At 32.9% G+C, this 19,072-nt stretch overlaps 4 protein-coding genes across 4 annotated transcripts; 2 read left to right on the forward strand and 2 right to left on the reverse strand.

Annotated features, from left to right (window-relative positions):
• Positions 1–1,610: 1,610 nt before the first annotated feature.
• LOC125609887 (mitochondrial import receptor subunit TOM9-2-like) lies at positions 1,611–2,132 on the reverse strand. The gene has a single exon (XM_048781477.1). The coding sequence runs from the start codon at positions 2,067–2,069 to the stop codon at positions 1,776–1,778; it is 294 nt and encodes a 97-aa protein (XP_048637434.1). The 5' UTR covers positions 2,070–2,132; the 3' UTR covers positions 1,611–1,775.
• A 1,208-nt stretch (positions 2,133–3,340) lies between these two features.
• On the forward strand, positions 3,341–5,982 carry LOC125609884 (nuclear transport factor 2-like). Its single transcript, XM_048781474.1, has 9 exons — positions 3,341–3,581; positions 3,671–3,805; positions 3,891–4,203; positions 4,277–4,521; positions 4,767–4,971; positions 5,101–5,222; positions 5,328–5,396; positions 5,507–5,585; positions 5,686–5,982. Exons 1-9 carry the CDS (start codon positions 3,552–3,554, stop codon positions 5,829–5,831), a joined length of 1,344 nt encoding a protein of 447 aa, XP_048637431.1. The 5' UTR covers positions 3,341–3,551; the 3' UTR covers positions 5,832–5,982.
• A 230-nt stretch (positions 5,983–6,212) lies between these two features.
• On the reverse strand, positions 6,213–8,731 carry LOC125609885 (alcohol dehydrogenase class-3). Its single transcript, XM_048781475.1, has 9 exons — positions 8,474–8,731; positions 8,264–8,400; positions 8,124–8,170; positions 7,475–7,800; positions 7,289–7,371; positions 7,118–7,193; positions 6,858–7,015; positions 6,587–6,748; positions 6,213–6,505 (listed from the first exon to the last, which is right to left on the reverse strand). The coding sequence occupies exons 1-9, from the start codon at positions 8,505–8,507 to the stop codon at positions 6,389–6,391; spliced, it is 1,140 nt and encodes a 379-aa protein (XP_048637432.1). The 5' UTR covers positions 8,508–8,731; the 3' UTR covers positions 6,213–6,388.
• Positions 8,732–13,813: 5,082 nt separating this feature from the next.
• Positions 13,814–18,664, forward strand: LOC106407277 (ribokinase). The gene is made up of 12 exons (XM_013848114.3): positions 13,814–13,934; positions 14,015–14,104; positions 14,195–14,272; positions 16,255–16,329; positions 16,433–16,485; positions 16,649–16,799; positions 16,885–16,995; positions 17,439–17,565; positions 17,680–17,777; positions 17,898–18,024; positions 18,149–18,201; positions 18,361–18,664. The coding sequence occupies exons 1-12, from the start codon at positions 13,890–13,892 to the stop codon at positions 18,445–18,447; spliced, it is 1,095 nt and encodes a 364-aa protein (XP_013703568.1). The 5' UTR covers positions 13,814–13,889; the 3' UTR covers positions 18,448–18,664.
• The last annotated feature ends 408 nt before the right edge of the window (positions 18,665–19,072 follow it).

Consider the following 19,072-nt stretch of genomic DNA (forward strand, 5'->3'; position numbering starts at 1 on the left):
ATAAAAGTGGACGTTTTGCTTTGTTAACATCAAGATAATACTGGGTTTGATAAATACTATATACTAGATTGAGATTCAAAGCTGTGTCTAACTCTTGTGTTTACGAAAAAAAGGAAACAAAGGATCAGACTTAATAGGTTAACCACATAAGCTTCGGTGATGCGAGTGGTAAGCATGAGTACCAGCAGAAGAAACAGTTACATGGTCAATGAAAAACCATTGGAAGCTGTGGAGATGGTGACTGGAAATCATGTCTGATGCGAAATGAGAAAGAGATTACAGAAGAATCATCAGAATTACACATACTCCAGTCGATGTTGCTTGAAAAGTCTGATGAAAAAGACTTAATTGCGGCGAGTTCAGAGGGATCATCGCAAGGTTTGGAGAATCAGCTTTCTGAAGTTTTATTACACTACCGAGCAAAACAGAAATGGTTCTGTGAATCAATTACGGAAGAACGACATAATAGAGAGCAAACTGAAGCAAAGTACCACCAAAGATGAACAATATGAATGATAAGATAAGAACTAATTCATATCCAATCTAAAAACATCCAAAACTATAGTTTATGTGTTATATTTTTTATATATCTATGTTTTAGTTAAAATGTATTTTTGTTAGCAATCTTCATTATTTTTAATAGATATTTTTTAAGTAATATAACACTTCAAATGTTAAATTTAGAGTTTAAAAGTGTTTAATTTCAGATATTAATAGTTTGTTTTTGGTTATTTTGCAAAATATTAGATAAATATGACGGATTTAGCTAATTTTAATGGAGTTCGGGACGGATCTTTTTAAGATCCTAAATATTTAAATCTGGCCTGAATTCAATACGGATCCAAAAATTACATTTTACATGTATTTTAATTATAGTTCTAAGTATCTAATTGTCTAAATGTCTAAAACTCATAAGATCCAAAATGTCTAAAACCCAAAAGATCCATATTCGAGAGAAACTTCGGTCGCTCTGCAACGGATATAACGAGACATGGTCCACGAATTTTGTTTTGAATCAAATTTCCAACTCTCTAATTACATGTAGCATGAGCAAGTACATATGTTTGTTGTAAGAGAGACTTGGTTTGTTAGCTGAAAATCACGTTCAAAGCCGTTTTCCTCCGCACACACATTTGAATGATGTCTCTTCGTTTTTAACTGAAAGAGACTTGTACATATTGACATTGTTGAATAATTGTTTCCACGCCATATTAATAGTTATTACACTTTGGCATGCTTCAAAATTCCATCGTCATTAACCCCTAACTCTGAACTTGGCTCGTTACGGAAACAGGTTACGCACAAGAGGTTTCAATTCAAACCTGCTTAATATGCTACCTAGAAACCTTATTGAAATGCCTTCACTATCTCTTCCTGTATCCATCTATTAGATCCAGTTTAGCATTTATCACTTTAGGTCAATCAATTCTTCCTCTTAACAGATGTTAAACAGTATTAATATGAATGTTTAAAAGATCTCATTTTTGTTCTGTTGAGTTAGATCCTGCACATGAGCAAGAAAGAAGTTGATAGATTTCTTTCTCAATAAACAATTGATGTATTAAGGCAAATAAAACCTCTATAATCTCACAAACCAAACATATTAAAAATTTCAGAAACTCAATGATGATATATAAATAAAACATGCCTGATAACATAAAAGCTTTCAACAGATCATATGTTTTTAGCTTCTGAAGATGATAATCAAAACAAAGCTTTGAACTTTATGATAAAACCATTACAGAAAACTGATAAATAAAACAGAGAAAAGTTATCTAGAATCCCCTTTGAGCCGGTGCTCCGAGGAGGCTAGCCTGCTGAAGATCTATTTCGTTGAGCTGCGCTTCGCGATCCATCTCGATGATCAACGGCACGACCAGGATCAGAAAAGTCGTACCCGCGATCCACGCCGCTTTTCCCGTGCTCCACAGCAATTTCTTCGACACTCCGACGGCATCTCCGGCGACGCGTCTTCCTTGCGAGACGATCTCGGAATTGGATATCTTCGCCATGATGTTTGAATCTCCGCCGCCAGATTTACCGGATCCACCGAATCTCTTGGCCGCCATCGATGATTGATAACAAGTAGCGATTTGAGGGTTTTGTTTTGTTTTCGTTCGAATCGGAAGCGTCTTTTGTTCCTTTTATATTGGGTCACTAAGGCCCATTCGATTAATCCGGCCCATTTAATTAATTTCATAATCTATGTATTTCAAGAATATACCAGTGGTTCATAGATTGATCCATACCATTGCAATATTATTGGTTTACAATTGAGTACGAGTAGTACTATTAATTCTGACATAACCAACTTCTGTTGAGCCAGAAGCATGGTTTCAATAGCATGTTTGTTGTTCCCGGTTATTGCCACTGTTGCAATACTTTCGTTTTGCTAATCAACAAGAAATAGAAAAGGGAAAAGATAACATTGTGTCACCTATGACGCCGTATGATGCCCAAAATTAACTTAAGTTATAAAAAACCTAAGGAAGCATTAAAATTAAAAATTATGGTACCTCGCAAATGCTCCAGATAACATGATCTGAAAATATGATCTCTTTGTTATGCAACTCAAAACTGCAGTTGTAAACTAAACACTTACGCAGTTAAAAATTGGAAATTTCATTTTAATTTTAAACCTATAAGTGTTTAGACCACAACTGCAGTTTGAGTTACATAACTTTGAGCTAGTACATCTGAAATGTATACCGTATAATTAAACGTGTTTGAATTATAATTTTTTCTGATGGATAATTTATTAAAAATGATAAAAGTTATACCGTGTCAGTGAAAACAAAATATTAAAAAACATCCCGTGATAATTGAAGAGTCAGCAAACAAATATTTTAACTTTCTAAAATTAAAGTTACGAACGTTGAACAAGAAAAGACATACATGCCGAGAAATCGGATAGGAGAATCTATTAACAATAACGATCGAAACGTTACAAAAAGTAAGTTTAAATACCATTTTTAAGTTTTCATCATCTACGGATTCAACTGTTAAAAACACATTAAAGGCGGTAACATCCGATTGAATGCTAATAAACACCAATATACAATATTAATTAATAACATTAACACAATAAATGTTATTTCTCTAGAAAACTTGCTATTATTACGATATATAAAATAAAAGTTTTTCTAAAATCAAATTTAACGGGCAAAAGTAAAAAATCAAAAATAAACTACATTTGGAATGGTAAAATGATTAGGGTTGGTTTAGTAGAAGTCGAAAATAAATGGTGTGAATTAACGAGAGAAAGAAAGAAAAGGTACCAGATGCAGATTAAAAAACGAATCAACAGTGTTTTACCCTATCCACTAGACCCAAAGAAACCTTTTGGTCTTCTCTTTTATTTTATTGTCTTGTAACATTAATTGTATGTTTAAAATTCCTATATAAATCTCATTCCCATTCTCTTCTTCCTCAATCTTCCTCGTTTCCTCAGATCTGTTTCCACTTCAGTTCAACAAATATAGAGAGAACTAGAGTGAGAGAGAGAGTACATTTTCTCTTCTCAAACTTGGGAAGGTTGTTCTACTTTAATAATGGTGAATCCTTATCCAGGAGCGATGCAGGCGAGTTTCATTTCTAAAAATCGATATTACAATCTATCACTGTTTCGGCTAAGTAATCGAATATGTGTATTTTTTTTTGCTATGTGCAGGTTGGTTCGTACTTTGTGGAACAGTACTATCAAGTGTTGCAGCAGCAGCCACATCTTATCCACCAGTTTTACTCGGAATCAAGCAAAATGATCCGTGTTGATGGTGACTCTAGCGACACTGCCGTTACCCTACTAGTAACATTCATAATAATCTTCCTTTTGTTCGATTAGTAAAGATTTGTTCATTTTAGTTATTTTTTTTGATTTGTGGTTGATGTAGCATATTCACAACATGGTCATGTCACTGAACTTCACTGCCATCGAAGTGAAGACAATCAACTCAGTAGAGTCATGGGAAGGTGGTGTCCTTGTGGCCATTTCAGGGTCTGTGAAGACGAAGGAGTTCATCAACAGAAGGAGTTTCATGCACACTTTCTTCCTTGCTCCTCAGGAGAAGGGTTATTTTGTTCTCAATGATATCTTTCAGTTCATCGATGAAGGACTTGTCTTCTCTCATCATCAGTCCTCGTGTTTGTCTGAAACCAAGCACGAGGTTCAGCTCAATCATCCAAGCCCTCATCCTGAACCTCAAGGTTTGTTTATGGCTTGTGCATGTTTAATTCTTTTGAAGATGTAGTAGCTTATTGTTGTCTCATGAATTTCTAGTTCATGATGATTATGTTCTGGAGCAAGAGGCAAGTGATTATGTGAATGCGGTCCAAATCAATGATGATCTTGTCGATAAGTACAGTCTGCAAGAGGATCTACATCAGCCTCTGCATGAAGACTATAATGAGGATGAAGTTGCGGTTGAGGAAACACCTAGGGAGGAAGTTGTACATGAACCTCGGGCCGCACCACCACCAGAGGAACCCGTTGGCGAAAAATCCAAGATGAGTTATGCTTCCATTGTAAGCACACACCCTCTCTACAATTTTTTTTTTTTGGGGATTTTTCAGCATACTAAACAGTATATCCTATTTTGTCTCAAAGTAGTCACTCATGCAGACTCTTTTTAAAAACGATTATGGTGATAATGATCTCGTCCGTTTTGGATATTTGTGATTAGCTTTTCATCACTTGTACTTTACTTAGGTTTTGTTTAGGTAGAAAACTAGCTTTTTAATCGAAGATGTTCTCTCCCTTATCTCCTCAGCTACGGGTTGCGAAGGAAGCAGCTGCTGTGCCTGTAGCTGCTACACAACCATCATATAACAGGAACTCTCTAGAGAATAATGACTGGGATCAACAGCTACGGAGTCCTTCCCCTCAGCTGGCCGCGCCTCCTGCTTCTGCTCAGCAATCAAACGCTTTTACTGACTATGGAGCAGAGACGGATGGTGGCTTTGGATTTGAAGACTGTAAGTTTTTGTTTTGACCAGTAAAAGTTTTTAAATATTAAAGAAGTGAATTAGACAAGGAGTGCGTTTATTTGACTCTATTTGTAACTTTGGAAATGTATATTTATTTATTGGTTTGCCTTGTTACAGTTGAGATCAAATCAGTGTACGTTAGGAATCTGCCTTCCAACATATCTGCTTCAGAGATCGAGGAGGAGTTTAAGAACTTCGGTACAATCAAGCCTGATGGTATTTTCCTCAGAACCCGCAAGGTTAATTAATCTTCACTTCGTATTTTTTGCCCTTTGTTATTGTCTTTAAGTGATATGAATAACCATAGCTAAGTAGCTAACAATCTTACCAAACCAACCGTGCAGGATGTTATTGGCGTTTGTTATGCTTTTGTTGAATATGAAGACATGGCTTCCGTTGAGAAAGCTATCAAGGTGTGAATTATTTTGGGCAATAACCACAATGCGACTCGCTAGATAAACTGTCTTCTTTTGTTTCCATTTTGTGTTGGTTCTTATTGGTTTCCTTTCTGTGTAATAAATAGGCTTCACCTATATATTTGGGTGGAAGACAAGTATACATCGAGGGACGAAGACCCAATCCCGCTGGTGTACGCGGAGCAAGTAAGCAGTCTTTGTTCTAAGTGTCTTGTAAATTACTTGTTAATGATTGAGAGCTCACCACCACATGCAACTCATTTTGACTGTGGTTTCTATTGACCAGGAGGAAGAGGGCGCGGGAGAGGTGGTTACCCAACAGAAGCACCAAGAGGCCGCTTTGGTTCCCGTGGTGTGTCCGGGAGAGGAAACCAGGAAGGAGGTGGTGACTACAGGCCAAGAGGCAATGGTAACTACCGTGGTGGTCGCTAAGGAAAGAAGAAACGCAGCTGAATCTCTTATATAAGTTTTAGGGAAACCAAGAATGAATGATTTAAGAGGTTCTCGTTGTTCCTTCATCTACCACCGATGTAGTTTGTAACATTTTGCCTTTAGTTATATAACATTTCAATTTTTGTTTTTCCTTTTAACGTTGGCTTGAGTTTTTCTTTTGGTTCATAGTTAAGGAGGTGACTACAACAGGCCTTGTGTTGCTATTTCTTTTCTTTGGTTTGAGTAAACTCTTATCGCTCAGAACTTTATGTTATGTGGAGACGACAGTTCTAACATGTTTTGGAGGTATATCCTTCGACCACTACTTATAAACGACCCCGTTTATACTCTTTTTATGTTTCTGTCATGAAACAGTTAATCTCTATCAACATGGTCGCTTATTATTAATGATGAAACTCGGTCTTTATTCAAATTTTACGGAAGCATAAGACAGGACACACACGACTTGAGTCCGTAGCTCAGGAACTTGTCATTACCGACAAAAGACACAAAACACATGATGAAGTGGAGAAAGAGAAGATAAAACCATTGGTTTATCAGTCGCTGGTACTGAGGACACAACGAAGGCAAGTGCCTTCATGCAACAGGTCAAAAGCCTTGTTGATCTCTCCCAAGGTCATGTTGTGCGTTATGTACTCATCCACTTTGATCTCCTGCATTTGTTGGGAATGTCACGCAAAATTTCAAGTGTTGTGAAGAGAAGATTGCGTTGAATCGTTTGAAGTTTTTCTAACCTTGTTCATATACTTCTCTACAAGCCAAGGCACTTGGGTTCGACTCTTGAAACCACCAAAAGCTGTTCCTTTCCACACACGGCCAGTCACGAGTTGGAACGGTCGGGTTGATATCTCTTGTCCTGATGCTGCAACACCGACTATAACTGAAGTTCCCCATCCCTACAACATCGTTCTTAACGCGTAAGCGCATCTTCTTGTCTTATGTAAATTCTATAAAACTTTTAAATATGAAATCAGTTTTATGTTCAGATTTCATGGATGAGTGTACCTTGTGACAGCACTCCAATGCGGCTCTCATCACGGAGACATTCCCAATACACTCAAAGCTGTAGTCAACACCACCATCAGTGAGATCGACAATCACTTCCTGAATTGGCTTTTGGTGGTCCTTTGGGTTTACAAACTCATTAACACCAAACTTCTTTGCTGAAATGCCAACCAAGGAACCCAATGTTATTGTGCAAGATTTCAAAAAATCACTTTAATACAATACAAGCCAGTGCAAAAGAAAAAGAAAAGGAGTATTACCAGTTTCATACTTCTTGCTGTCAATATCAATGCCAATGATCCTTGTAGCACCAGCGGTTTTCGCACCCTCAGCAACCTATCCATACACAATATTTAAATAAACAAACCACAAAGTTTTCTTCCATGGGGGAAAACTAAAAAGATGAAAGATTTAGAAAGGTCGTAGCATACAGCAAGCCCCACGGTCCCAAGACCAAAAATGGCAACATTTGACCCAGGCTCTACTTTTGCAGTGTTCCATACTGCTCCAAGGCCTAACATGATCAAGATACATGAGATACTGCTAGAGGCAATAAACAGACCTTATAGCATTCTAACAAAGCAATGAAAGACTGCAGCACTTAATTCTTTTCTTACCAGTGGGAACACCACAACCAAGAAGGCAGACTTTCTCCAAAGGAGCCTGAGGATCGATTTTAGCCACACTAACATCGTGAACAACAGTGTACTGACTAAACGTGGAGGTACCCATGAAGTGATAAATGGGTTTCCCATTAACGGAGAAGCGGCTCTTACGGTCGTTCATCATAACCCCAACACCAGTAGCGGATCGAACCTTGCCGCAGAGGTTAGTCTTTCCAGATTTGCAGAACTTGCATTCACGGCACTCAGCTTGGTAACAAGGGATAACATGGTCCCCAGGTTGAACCTCAGTTACACCTTCACCAACACTCTCAACAATCCTGCTCAAAACAAAATCCAAATACGTTAGAGCATGTTTATTGCATGTCTCTTAGGTTGAGGTTCTTAGCGTAATATAAGATATAGTCTCTTAGATTTTAACTAAAAATACTAAGAGACGTCTCTTAACTAAAAACACTAAGAGACATCTCTCAGAAGAAATATAAGAGACGTCTGTTAGTTTTTTTAGTTAAAAGCTAAGAGACGTATCTTATATTACACTAAGTATCTTATATTACACTAAGAACCCGAAACCTGCAATAAACATGCTCTTAAGAGAATCTGAAGAAAGTGGATTTAATGATTGATGGGAGATACAACATACCCAGCAGCCTCGTGACCGAGGATACAAGGGAAGAGACCTTCAGGATCCTAAATCCACAATCAAAAGATGTTAGATCCCTAATAAATGGACTCGATTGAATCAGTAGTAGTAGTAGTAGTAAGAAGGAGATTCAGACGGACCTTGCCGCTCCAGGTGTAGGCGTCGGTGTGACAGAGAGCGGTGAAGAGGATCTTGATGCGAACCTCACCGGCCTGAGGGGGAGCCACTTGCACGTCTTCGATGACCAGAGGTTTGTTCGGCTCGTAAGCCACCGCAGCTATGGTGTGAAGAGAGAAACCAGATCAGATGAAATCAACAACCGTAGGTTGAGAAAGTAGCCATTTGCGTACCTTTGCATGTGATAACCTGACCTTGAGTCGCCATTGACGCACGAGGATAGAATGAAAGAGAAGAGGAGTGGCGTTAGAAACTTGTATGCACTGTTTAGGTTGGTAGGTAGGTGGTGTAGTGTAGTGTCGTTTCTTCTATGGGTCGGGTCGGGTGGGTCGGAACGGGTTTGGGTTGTTAATAATGGAGTGTGTAAGTAAAGTCTGTTTTGAAATTAGTGGGCCCCGACAGTCTCGGCCCGAGACGAATTCAGATCATAACACACACTTAGATCCAACTTTCTTTTTTGTCGACACACTTTGATCCAACTATAGTGACATTACAATCAAATCGTGGACCAGCTTTTGAAAACAGAAAGTAAAGATTACTATAGCTAATAAAGTAAAAAATGGGGTTTTAAGTCCCAAACTATTTGAAATCACCATTTTTAATATCCAATTGTATCTTACGCAGATTTAATCATGAAACTATTGTTGACTGCGCAGAATCATAGATTAAAAAAAATCAATGGTTAATTATTACATGAATTATAATTAGAAAAGGGATCGGTTTGGCTTTTAAAAACCCATAAATTCTTAAAATCAAATTATGTAAGATAATGGAAGAGATTTTCGTTGAGTTTAGACGATTTTCAGTGAGAAGAGATTCTCGTTGGAGAACATAGTTCTTTTCTTTAGCAACAATATTCGCTTATTCTTTCTCAGAATCACATATCATCGATTTTAGAAATTTATGGGTTTAAGAAAGCCATGCCGATCTTTTTTTAATTGTAATCCATGTTTATGTTTAGTAATTAATATTTGACTTTTCTAAGTCTGAATTTGCACAGTCAACAATGACTTCATGATTAAATCTGCACAAAAAATAGTTGAGCATTAAAAGTGTTGATTTCAAATATTTGGAGATTTAAAAGCTCATTTTCCGATCGTGTATGATGCATATTTCATCATAAAATGAATATAAATCTTATAAAACATATATCAGCTTTTAAGATCGTAATTTAATATATATTGACTGCAGTCAATTGGTTGAGTTCATATGTGACAGAGTGTCAATCATTTAACAAATTTTAATTTTTATATTAAAATTTGTTCATTTATGAGAATCGAATCCGTTAAAAAAACTCCAACTAAAACATTTAAACTATTCGACAAAAAATAATAATGATATGATAGAGCATGTTATTAATAAAAAAAATTATGAGTATAGTATTACGGGTTATTCCAACAAACATGTAAAATATTTATCAAATATAAAACTAATTGAGCAAAACATAAACCACATTTAAGTTAGACTTCGTTCAGGGCTCCTTATTTGAACTTTTGTTTCTAATTTATATCACATCATAGGTCTCATTTTAGAAAATTTGTTAATACGGACCTGTTCGAATATAACATATTGGTTTGGTTCTAATATGTATCATGTCATAAAACCCATAAAGCAACTTATATCATTCAGATTCAATTGATTTGGATATATCTTATGTTAAATCCAAAATTTAAAAGCAAAACATAAGACATAGATACTTATTTATATAGAATTGGATATTTAAGGTACCTATTTAAAATTCAAATACTTATTTTTAGATATCTTTGAAAAGAAATACATAATTAAATATTTGAAGTACATATTTATGTATCAAATATTTATATTTGTGATTAATTTGGACTTTCTTTTTTTGGGTTACACGTTCGGGTTTGAATAATAACATTTCAAGTTTAGATATGTTTTGTACCACCCTACAAGATCCACTATGGCATTTCTAATATTTCAGACCGGGTAGGGATCGAGTTTTTGTTTGGATTCAGTTCGGACTTTGGTTTATGGATTTTATGTCCACACCTACTATAAATAAAGATAAATAAAGTTTTCAATGAAAAATTATCCCGCGCTTTGGACAATGAAAAATATAAGTCATAACTTTTTTCATGTGTGATTTTTTAATTTGGACAATCATTTATTTATTTTTTGCTAAATGTATTATATAAGACTAATAATATATAGCAATTTTAAACTACTTTATCATAATATCTTTTGATATCTTTTCATTTTAAATATAAGTACATTTATTTTATTTTTTTAACAAATCTGTTTAAAAAGATTTTAACAAGATCTTAATTTTCAAAATTATAGTTAAATATTTCCACTAACTTTGAAATTAGTTTTGAAATACTATTAAACATTAATATATTCAGTTATCGTTTATAACAAAAAGTCTATCCAATTTTTATATATTAATTATATAATCATAATTAATCATATTAAAAGAAAATTATTATCTTAAGCTAAATATGATAAATTGTATTAAATTGATAAATTTATATATTTTAGTTTCATAAGTATAAAATATTAATGTTCAAAAATAAAAGTATAGTATGTTGGTAAGACGGGTTATAAATCATAAACATTAAACACAAAATCCTAAACACTAAACCACCCTTGAAAGAGTGCGTAATAGCTCTCTAAATCCTTGAGTAAACCATAAACCCTATGATTTAGGAGGATTTATCCAATGGTTTAGGGTTTATCGTTAAGGGTTTAGTGTTTTTAAGATTTAGTGTTTAGTTTTTATGATTTAGGGTTTAATAAAGATGCAAGGGTTTATGGTTTATCCAAGGATTTAGGGTTTACTCAAAGGTTTAGGGTTTATCCAAAGACTTTTTAAAAAAAATATTTTTTTGCACCAATTACTTTTTTTTTACTTTAAAAAAAATTAAAAGCATAATATAACTTGGAAAATACTTATTATTTAATTTCCTTTTTTAAAAGATATGGAATATGAAATAAAAAAAATACTATTGGTTGGTGTATGGGGTGAACGCAAGAAAAACCTTTTCATATTCCATATCTTAAAGAAAACAAAATAATAAGACTTTGTTAAATTATATTATGTTTTTAAAATAAAATGGTAAAAATAAATAAAATAGTAGTAGTTGTAAAAAAAGATTTTTTTTTAAATATTGTTAACACCGCCAGCACTAAACTCTAAATCTCCAACACTAATCTCCAGCTCAATCTTTGCCGTTTTGGTAGGAAAGTGTTTTTTGCGGTTCGGGCGGAAAAGTCAATTTTTGCAGTTTTGACGGAAAAGTGTATCTTCGCGGTTTTGGTCGGAAAGTTCATTTTGCGGTTTTGAAAAAAGCGCTTTTCACGGTTTTGGTCGAAAAGTACATTTAGCGGTTTTGAGAAAATCGGGTTTGGCAGAAAAATGAGTTTTTTTCATCCAAATATCTTTTTATTCAAAATAATAATTATGATTGATTCTATAATTCCTAGTTGTATCTAATGTTATTGGAGGATTAATGTTTTAATTTTTACTCATAAAATATAACTTGCAAATATTTCATATATCTATGAGTTTTTTTAAAATTTGTGTAACAGACAAAAACTTAGGGAAATACATGTTTTGAACAAGGATCTACTGCAATTTCTATTCAAATTATATGTCACACAATATAATTTGACATATTTGATGTATTTACCATATTCTACAAGAAAAATAAACCATATTCTACAAGAAAAATAAATTGTCCTGCTATAAAACATAATATTGAGGTGAATTTTTAAGTGGAATACAAAATTACATTAATATTTTATCACTGGTTATTTAAAAATCTTAGAGACTTGAATCAAAAAAAAATATTTTTTATCAGCAACTTAAAACAGACTCATATAGACAAAAAAAAAATCATTAATTTGTGTTTCTATTTCAAAGAGTAAATATTAGTATAATTTTGTACTGAAATTTAAATATGATGAAGAGATATATATAGTTTGTTTTTGAATCTACATTTATTTAAAACTTTTTTTTTGCAGCAAACGACTATTCTATTACTCAAACTTGAGGTGGTCTCGGTAGCCAAACCGAAATAGAACAACCAATAAAACTTAAATATTTATGAAAAACCAATTTATTTAGTACTTAAAAGGAGGTTTTGTTTGCATTGTTGCATTTTGCATTATAGAAATCATGTTAACTCAAATTCTCACGGTCTCACATTGAAAAACAAGGGGAAAGACGATAGAAGTTTCAATAAACAACTGAAAACGAAGAAAAACATCAATGTCCCGCATTTTGGGTCTTCGGTCTTATATAATAGTATAACTATCTCAAGTCTCAACTACTCACAAATAAAAAGGGTTCTCAATAGCATCTCCAACTCATAGCTATTTCCACCTTTATAATAGTATTTAGAGGTAAAATTGCTCTAAACCACCTCTATTTTTTTCTTTATAATAGATATCTTTATTTTTTCTTCTATTTATAGATGAAGAAATATCATTCCTCTATTTTTTACTCTACATTTAGAGTTTGCTATTTTAGAGAAATACATTGGAGCATATTCCATCTCTATTTATAGAATTCCTCTATTTTAGAGGTGAAAATAACAAAAATACACTGGAGATGGTCTAAATTGTATAATTGTAAGGCTAGGCAAAAAAAAAAACAGAAACAGTTCTGAAAACGTAATATTGAACCCAAACCGAATTGGTTATATATCCCAACAAATTTAAAATTTTGGTATTTAGACAACCGAAACCGAATCTGACCCAAACCAAAATATTTTTGGTATCCGAATATATTCGAATCAGATTTACATACTTAAATATATTGATTATTTTAGATTTAATATATAAATAAATATCAAAAATATATAAGATTGTTTGAAGTTCTCCAGAATACTTGAAAATATAAACAAACAGTCAAACATAAATGTATAAAATAGCTAAACAATACTCAAAACACCAAAATTATTTGAAATATCTATTGATTATCTATCCAAAAGTCAAACCAATTTATATGTTAAGTTTAAGTATTTTGGCATATATTATTCAAATATTTATATAATATCCTATTTTATTTTTAGATTAGAGAAATTTAAAGTATAAATGAATTTTTAAAATTTTAAAATACTTTAAACGAGTCCAAACCAAACCAAAATTTATAAATATCTAAATGAGTTTAAATTTTTAGCCTGAAATCCAAATAGACTCGAAACAAATGCGGACGTCAACCCCTATGTTATTGAATTTGGTGGACTGTAGTTGTTCTATAATACTAGCATAATATGTGGTTTTGGCTAATAAAGTTGACTATTACGTGTATGCTTGGTCTTTTATAATCAGACTATCCCACTAGGAAAACTTCATGAAAGTACCTGAAAAGTTGTTGGGTACTCTTAAGAAAACATCACAAAGGGGGAAAATAATTAAAAACCAAAACCGACGTTTAAGTTTCAACTATTATCCACCCGATTAGATTCCAGCAAAAAAAAAATCGGATTGTTTACCGGTTCAACCAAACCAGTTGCCTTTTTGTTCCGGTTATTTTTAAGTTGGAGGCTTGTAAGTTATAAATGTTCAATCTGTTTCTATCTTTTCTCCTACTTCGCATTAACGCAAAGGCGGAGCTCCGACATGACATCTCGCTCCAACGAAGCTATTCCGGGTCACCCGATTGTCGTGCGTAAACTCTATCTTTTTCTTTTATTCTCATGCCTCTTGTGAATTGATGATAATGATTAGTTTGGCTACAATGGCAGCTTGGTTGTGGTCAACTTTGTTTGGATTACTTAGTAACTGTACCGTCTTTTCCAGTTCCCGACCAAAAGATCCGAGCCACGAGCTTCAAGGTCCATTACTATTTGCAATAATGCTCTTAATGCTTCGTTGACTTTATTTGTTTCGAAATTTTTCGCTGACATTTTCTGAATAATATACAGGTTCAAGGAGGTGGAAACACTGGGAATACGTTGACATGCGCTGCTCGTTTGGGTTTGGCTTCTAGGATCTTAGCTAAGGTTAGTACCGATCTCCAACAATATTCTATCATCGCAATTTGAATCTTTCTCTTTATCTTTTATCTCTAGAAACTTACACGTTTCTGTTGAATCGTTAGCGAAATCAGCATTGTGTAATATCCTTCCTTGCGTAGGGAACTTTTGTTTACCGAATGAATGATTGTGATAAAAAAGGATACTATAAAACATCTCTAACCCCATTTTATATAAAGATTCCAAAATGGAGAAAAAAATAAAGTAATAAATAAAATAATAAAAGCATTACTTTATAAATAAAGTTTTTTTTGTTCATTACTTCATTTTAAAATAAAATATGGAGTGATATTGGAAATATTTTTATTGCCCCAGTGGTGATTTCGGATTTAATTTTAAAAGAATTTGTACTTTAAATCTAGCCATCAATATTATTAATATTCTATTATATTTTAATTTTTATAATTAAATAAAACTGATTTAAAATATATTAAAATATACATTTATGATAAAATGTAAACATATATGTACTAAAATATGATGTCAAGAAGTTAATGAGATATTTTTAATTAAAATTAATGAGAAAAATAAGTGTAAGTACTAAATCTGATAAAATATATTAAACATATGCTTCTCATATACAAATTATCTGGGCCAGAATAAATCGTAAATAGTGCTTTAAAAAGTCAAAAATGCACTTTCAAATTTAAAAATGCAATTTCTAAACATAAAATTTTAAGCTATGAAGATATGTGGAAAGAGACAGAGCCGACACGTGGTAACACATAACTAGTCTGGACCACTTATGTAGGGCCATGATACCCCGTATAATTAAAAAGCCTCAAATTAAAAGAGATAATGGTTTGTTGGAGATGTTCTTATTCAAGTTTCTCAACATAAATTATACGAAGATTAAAATTTGTAAGCGGGATACAAAATTATATTAATATTTTATCACTGGATATTTAAAAATTTAAGAGACTTGAACCCAAAAAAACAGCAATTTGTGTTCATATTTTCATGATTAAAATTAATATACTTTTGTATTAAAAACTTTTTTAAAAAGATTACCAATTAAATGTTATCACAACTAGAACTTGAAGAGAAAACACCTTTGTTGATGTGATTTGGGGATTTATGCTATTCCTTTTAGAGCATTTCCAATATAAAACTTTATTTTTTTCTTTTAAAATAGAATATAAATTTAAAATGTTTCAATCCTATTCTATTTCTCTTTACATAATAAAGTAATGAACAACAAAAATAGAGGTACTATATTTATGGAGTAAACTCATCTTTTACTCCATTATGGAGTGATAAATTCTAAGAATTTCAATAGGATTGAAACATTTTTTATTCCATACTATATTTTACTTTTATTTGGAGTGAAAAATGGAATGAGGCTGGAAATACCTTTACAATATTGGTCACAAAAAAAACTAAAGTAAAAAAGCTATACATTAATAATGTAAAAACTATGATATTATTAATTTATAGAGTAATTAATTTACAAAAAGGTTAATTAAAAAATTCTTTTATTAAAAAATATTTTATTTCAAATATATCCCTTGATATTTTATATATCTTGAATACATATGGTAGTATATACATATATATACACTTTATATCTAAAAATGACAAAATAATACCAAAATCTTTCAAAATGATGAAACTCATTTTGAAGAAAAAATATACAATAAAATGGCTTTTTACGTTTATATAAAGTTATATATAGTCGATGACAAAAAGATACTATATAATCATTATTTATTTATAATTTTAGTGAGATCGCATATTTAACATCAATTTTTTAAAATATATCATTATATCAAAAATTTGTCATATTTTACATTGGACTAATTTAGACCTGAAATAATTTATAATTTATTTTTTTTTTGTTGAAAAGGGCATAATTTATCGTATTTATTTTTTATCAAGTATTAATTTATAGAGTTTATGTTATATAAACATAAAATTTCATCAAAATAAAATTGGAAATATGGTTTTAGGTTGCTGATGATTCTCAAGGGAGATGGATGCTAGAGGAACTAGAATCTAGCGGCGTCGATACTTCCTTTTGTGTGGTACGTAACATCACTAAAGTTTGATAAGTGATACAACATACATATATACTGTATATCAGTCAACGTAGATAAAACAACAATCCTATATTTTTTTCCTTCTCAGACAGCTAAAGATGGAGTTTCACATTTTAATTACGTCATTGTAGATAACCAAACGTGGGTAAACAAATAGTCTTTTGTCATGTTGTATCTATGTGCTTTTATTAATTTAAAGTTTCTGTTATTAATCCAAAGAAAAAAAAAGTATAATATGTCCAAAGAAGCGCGTTAGGTAAACTAATAATGCGTTTGATACTGTTCTTTATAACCAAACATGTAGGAATACTCGCACGTGCGTTTTCACACCAGGATATCCTCCTTTGCTCCCTGATGACCTTACAGAATCCCTCCTTGTAGATGTGCTTGATAGGGTGAGAGTTATACATGTAACTGGAAGGTCTCGAGAAACCGAATTGCTTCTTGCGCAAAAGGTGAATAAATGCTCTCTGCTCATTCAGGCATATATATAGTAATTACGGATGATTGTTTCTAAGAAGATTTGTAATTCTTATGCAGGCACATAGCAAGAATGTATCCATCTTAATCAACGCAGAGAAAAGACGGGAGGGACTAGATAAGCTCCTTGACTTAGCTGATTATGCCGTTTGCTCTACTCACTTCCCTCAGGTTAGAGAGTTCTCAGAACATTTTTCTAAAACTATGGATCAGATGGCTTAACGGATAATGTGTGGTTAGTTCAAATGGAAAAGAACACAAAGCAAAACCCAAATTTCACAAGATGAAGTTATACTTGGGAGAAAACTAATATTAGATTATGTGGTTTCAGTTTGAAAGATTATGAGGTCTCGTATTATATTGAATGTTGGTACTTGGTACCATACATTTGTTACTGTAGTTATATACAGTATAGAAAGTTTCTGAAAAGCTGAATACAGTATATGGAATCTTTAACTTATGAGAGCTGAAAAGAACCTTGCAATGTGTCATCTACTCTTTATGACATCTGAAACTCTTGCAAGTTATTAGTTTATATAACGAGTTGGTACATATGCTCTTGAATCAGCATATAATCCTAAAAGATGTGACTTGTTTAATGTTGAGGAAAACAGGATTGGACTGAGTCACCATCATCACCTAGTGCGCTTCTCTCTATGCTCATTAGACTACCGAAGCTAAAGTTTGTGATCATGACTTTGGGGGAAGACGGTTGTGTGATGCTCGAGAGATGTCCCAATGGTGAGTTCTTGTCGATTTCCTTATTTGCAAAATTACACGATTACTTCTTGTGTTTGCCATTTTTAAATATTAAAATTAATTATGACATTTCCTTTCTTTTCCAAATAACTTCAGAGGTTCCAGAATCAGAAGAAACAGACATCGATGAACTACACGAGTCTCTGAAGCAAAGCACAGACTTTACAAGTGTTTTACCGGTCTGCAATTCATCGGTAAATAACAATTTGAGATGCATATTTGTCGCAAGTTTCACTTATATATTTTTATGAAAATATCTTTATATTTCCTTTTCAAAAAATAAAAAACCTTTGTATTTCTCTTACCATTTTCAGATGGTTACTAGACTGAAAGGAAATGTTACAGGGAGATTGTATATCGTAACAGCTGAGAAAATACCTTCATCGGAGCTTATGGACACAACTGGTGCAGGAGATGCGTTCACCGGAGGTTTGCTCTATGGTAATAATATACTTTATGCCAAATGCATTAAACCGAATTTAACCGAGTTCTATTTTCAGTACCTTGTTCTTCCTAAATTTTTGGTCCGTCGTTTCACACTTTTTTTCATCTAATGTTCTCATAGGTTTGTGCACAGACATGACTTTAAAAGAAACGCTGACATTTGCATCTCGAGTAGTAAGTTTGCTTCTTCTGTGTTTCGTCTTGATGCAACTTCTTCTGAATTTCAAGTTGGCATACAATTGTACAAGCTCTATGTTTTGTCATGACGCGAATTTCACAACTCTAGTGTTACGTGTTTTGGTTTGGATTGTGAAGTATGTTTGCGTTTTGTAGGCTGCTTGTTGCTGCAGAGGTTTAGGGGCTCGAACAACTCTTCCATTCCGTACTGATCCAAATCTTGCAGCTTTCTTGGGAGCATGATCATAATTTGTTTGTCCTTGACGGCTCAACACCCAAGGTCAAGGTCTTAAAATGGGTCTTTATATATTTGTATTTTATCAAATGTGAAATAAAATAGTTGATTTGAAAAATAAAAATAAATTATTGTTTCAACGATTTATAAATCATGACATTGTCGTACTTTACGTGTGTATCATGTGAACTTGTAATAAATAAAGTATTTTGTATTAAACAATTATTTGAGATGACTATCCATACGGTGGCTTTACACTAATTGAAAACAATATAGAATAGGCGGTGAGCAAATAATAGATATTAAGTTAAGATCTGCGTCTTACGCAGAATGAACAGTAGCGAAGCCAATGTATTGGCAAGTGGGTCAATTGACCTATACATAGCTGTGATTTTTTTTATTCAGTTCTGATCTGAAGTGGCGAAGCTAGTAGAGAGACTAGGCATTCCATGCACCCATAATATTTTTATTTTATTTTGTATTTCTTAATAAATTTAACATGTCTATTTCAGTTTATAAGTTTATACTCATTAAAGCATTGTGCATCCAGTAAAAAAAAACGTTCTAGATTTACCCTCGTCATCGCTTCTACTCTTAGTGTGCATGCTTTGGGGACGACGAACTAAGAGTGAG

The sequence above is a fragment of the Brassica napus genome, chromosome A6 (genome assembly GCF_020379485.1).
Source record: "Brassica napus cultivar Da-Ae chromosome A6, Da-Ae, whole genome shotgun sequence".
Lineage (NCBI taxonomy): Eukaryota > Viridiplantae > Streptophyta > Magnoliopsida > Brassicales > Brassicaceae > Brassica > Brassica napus.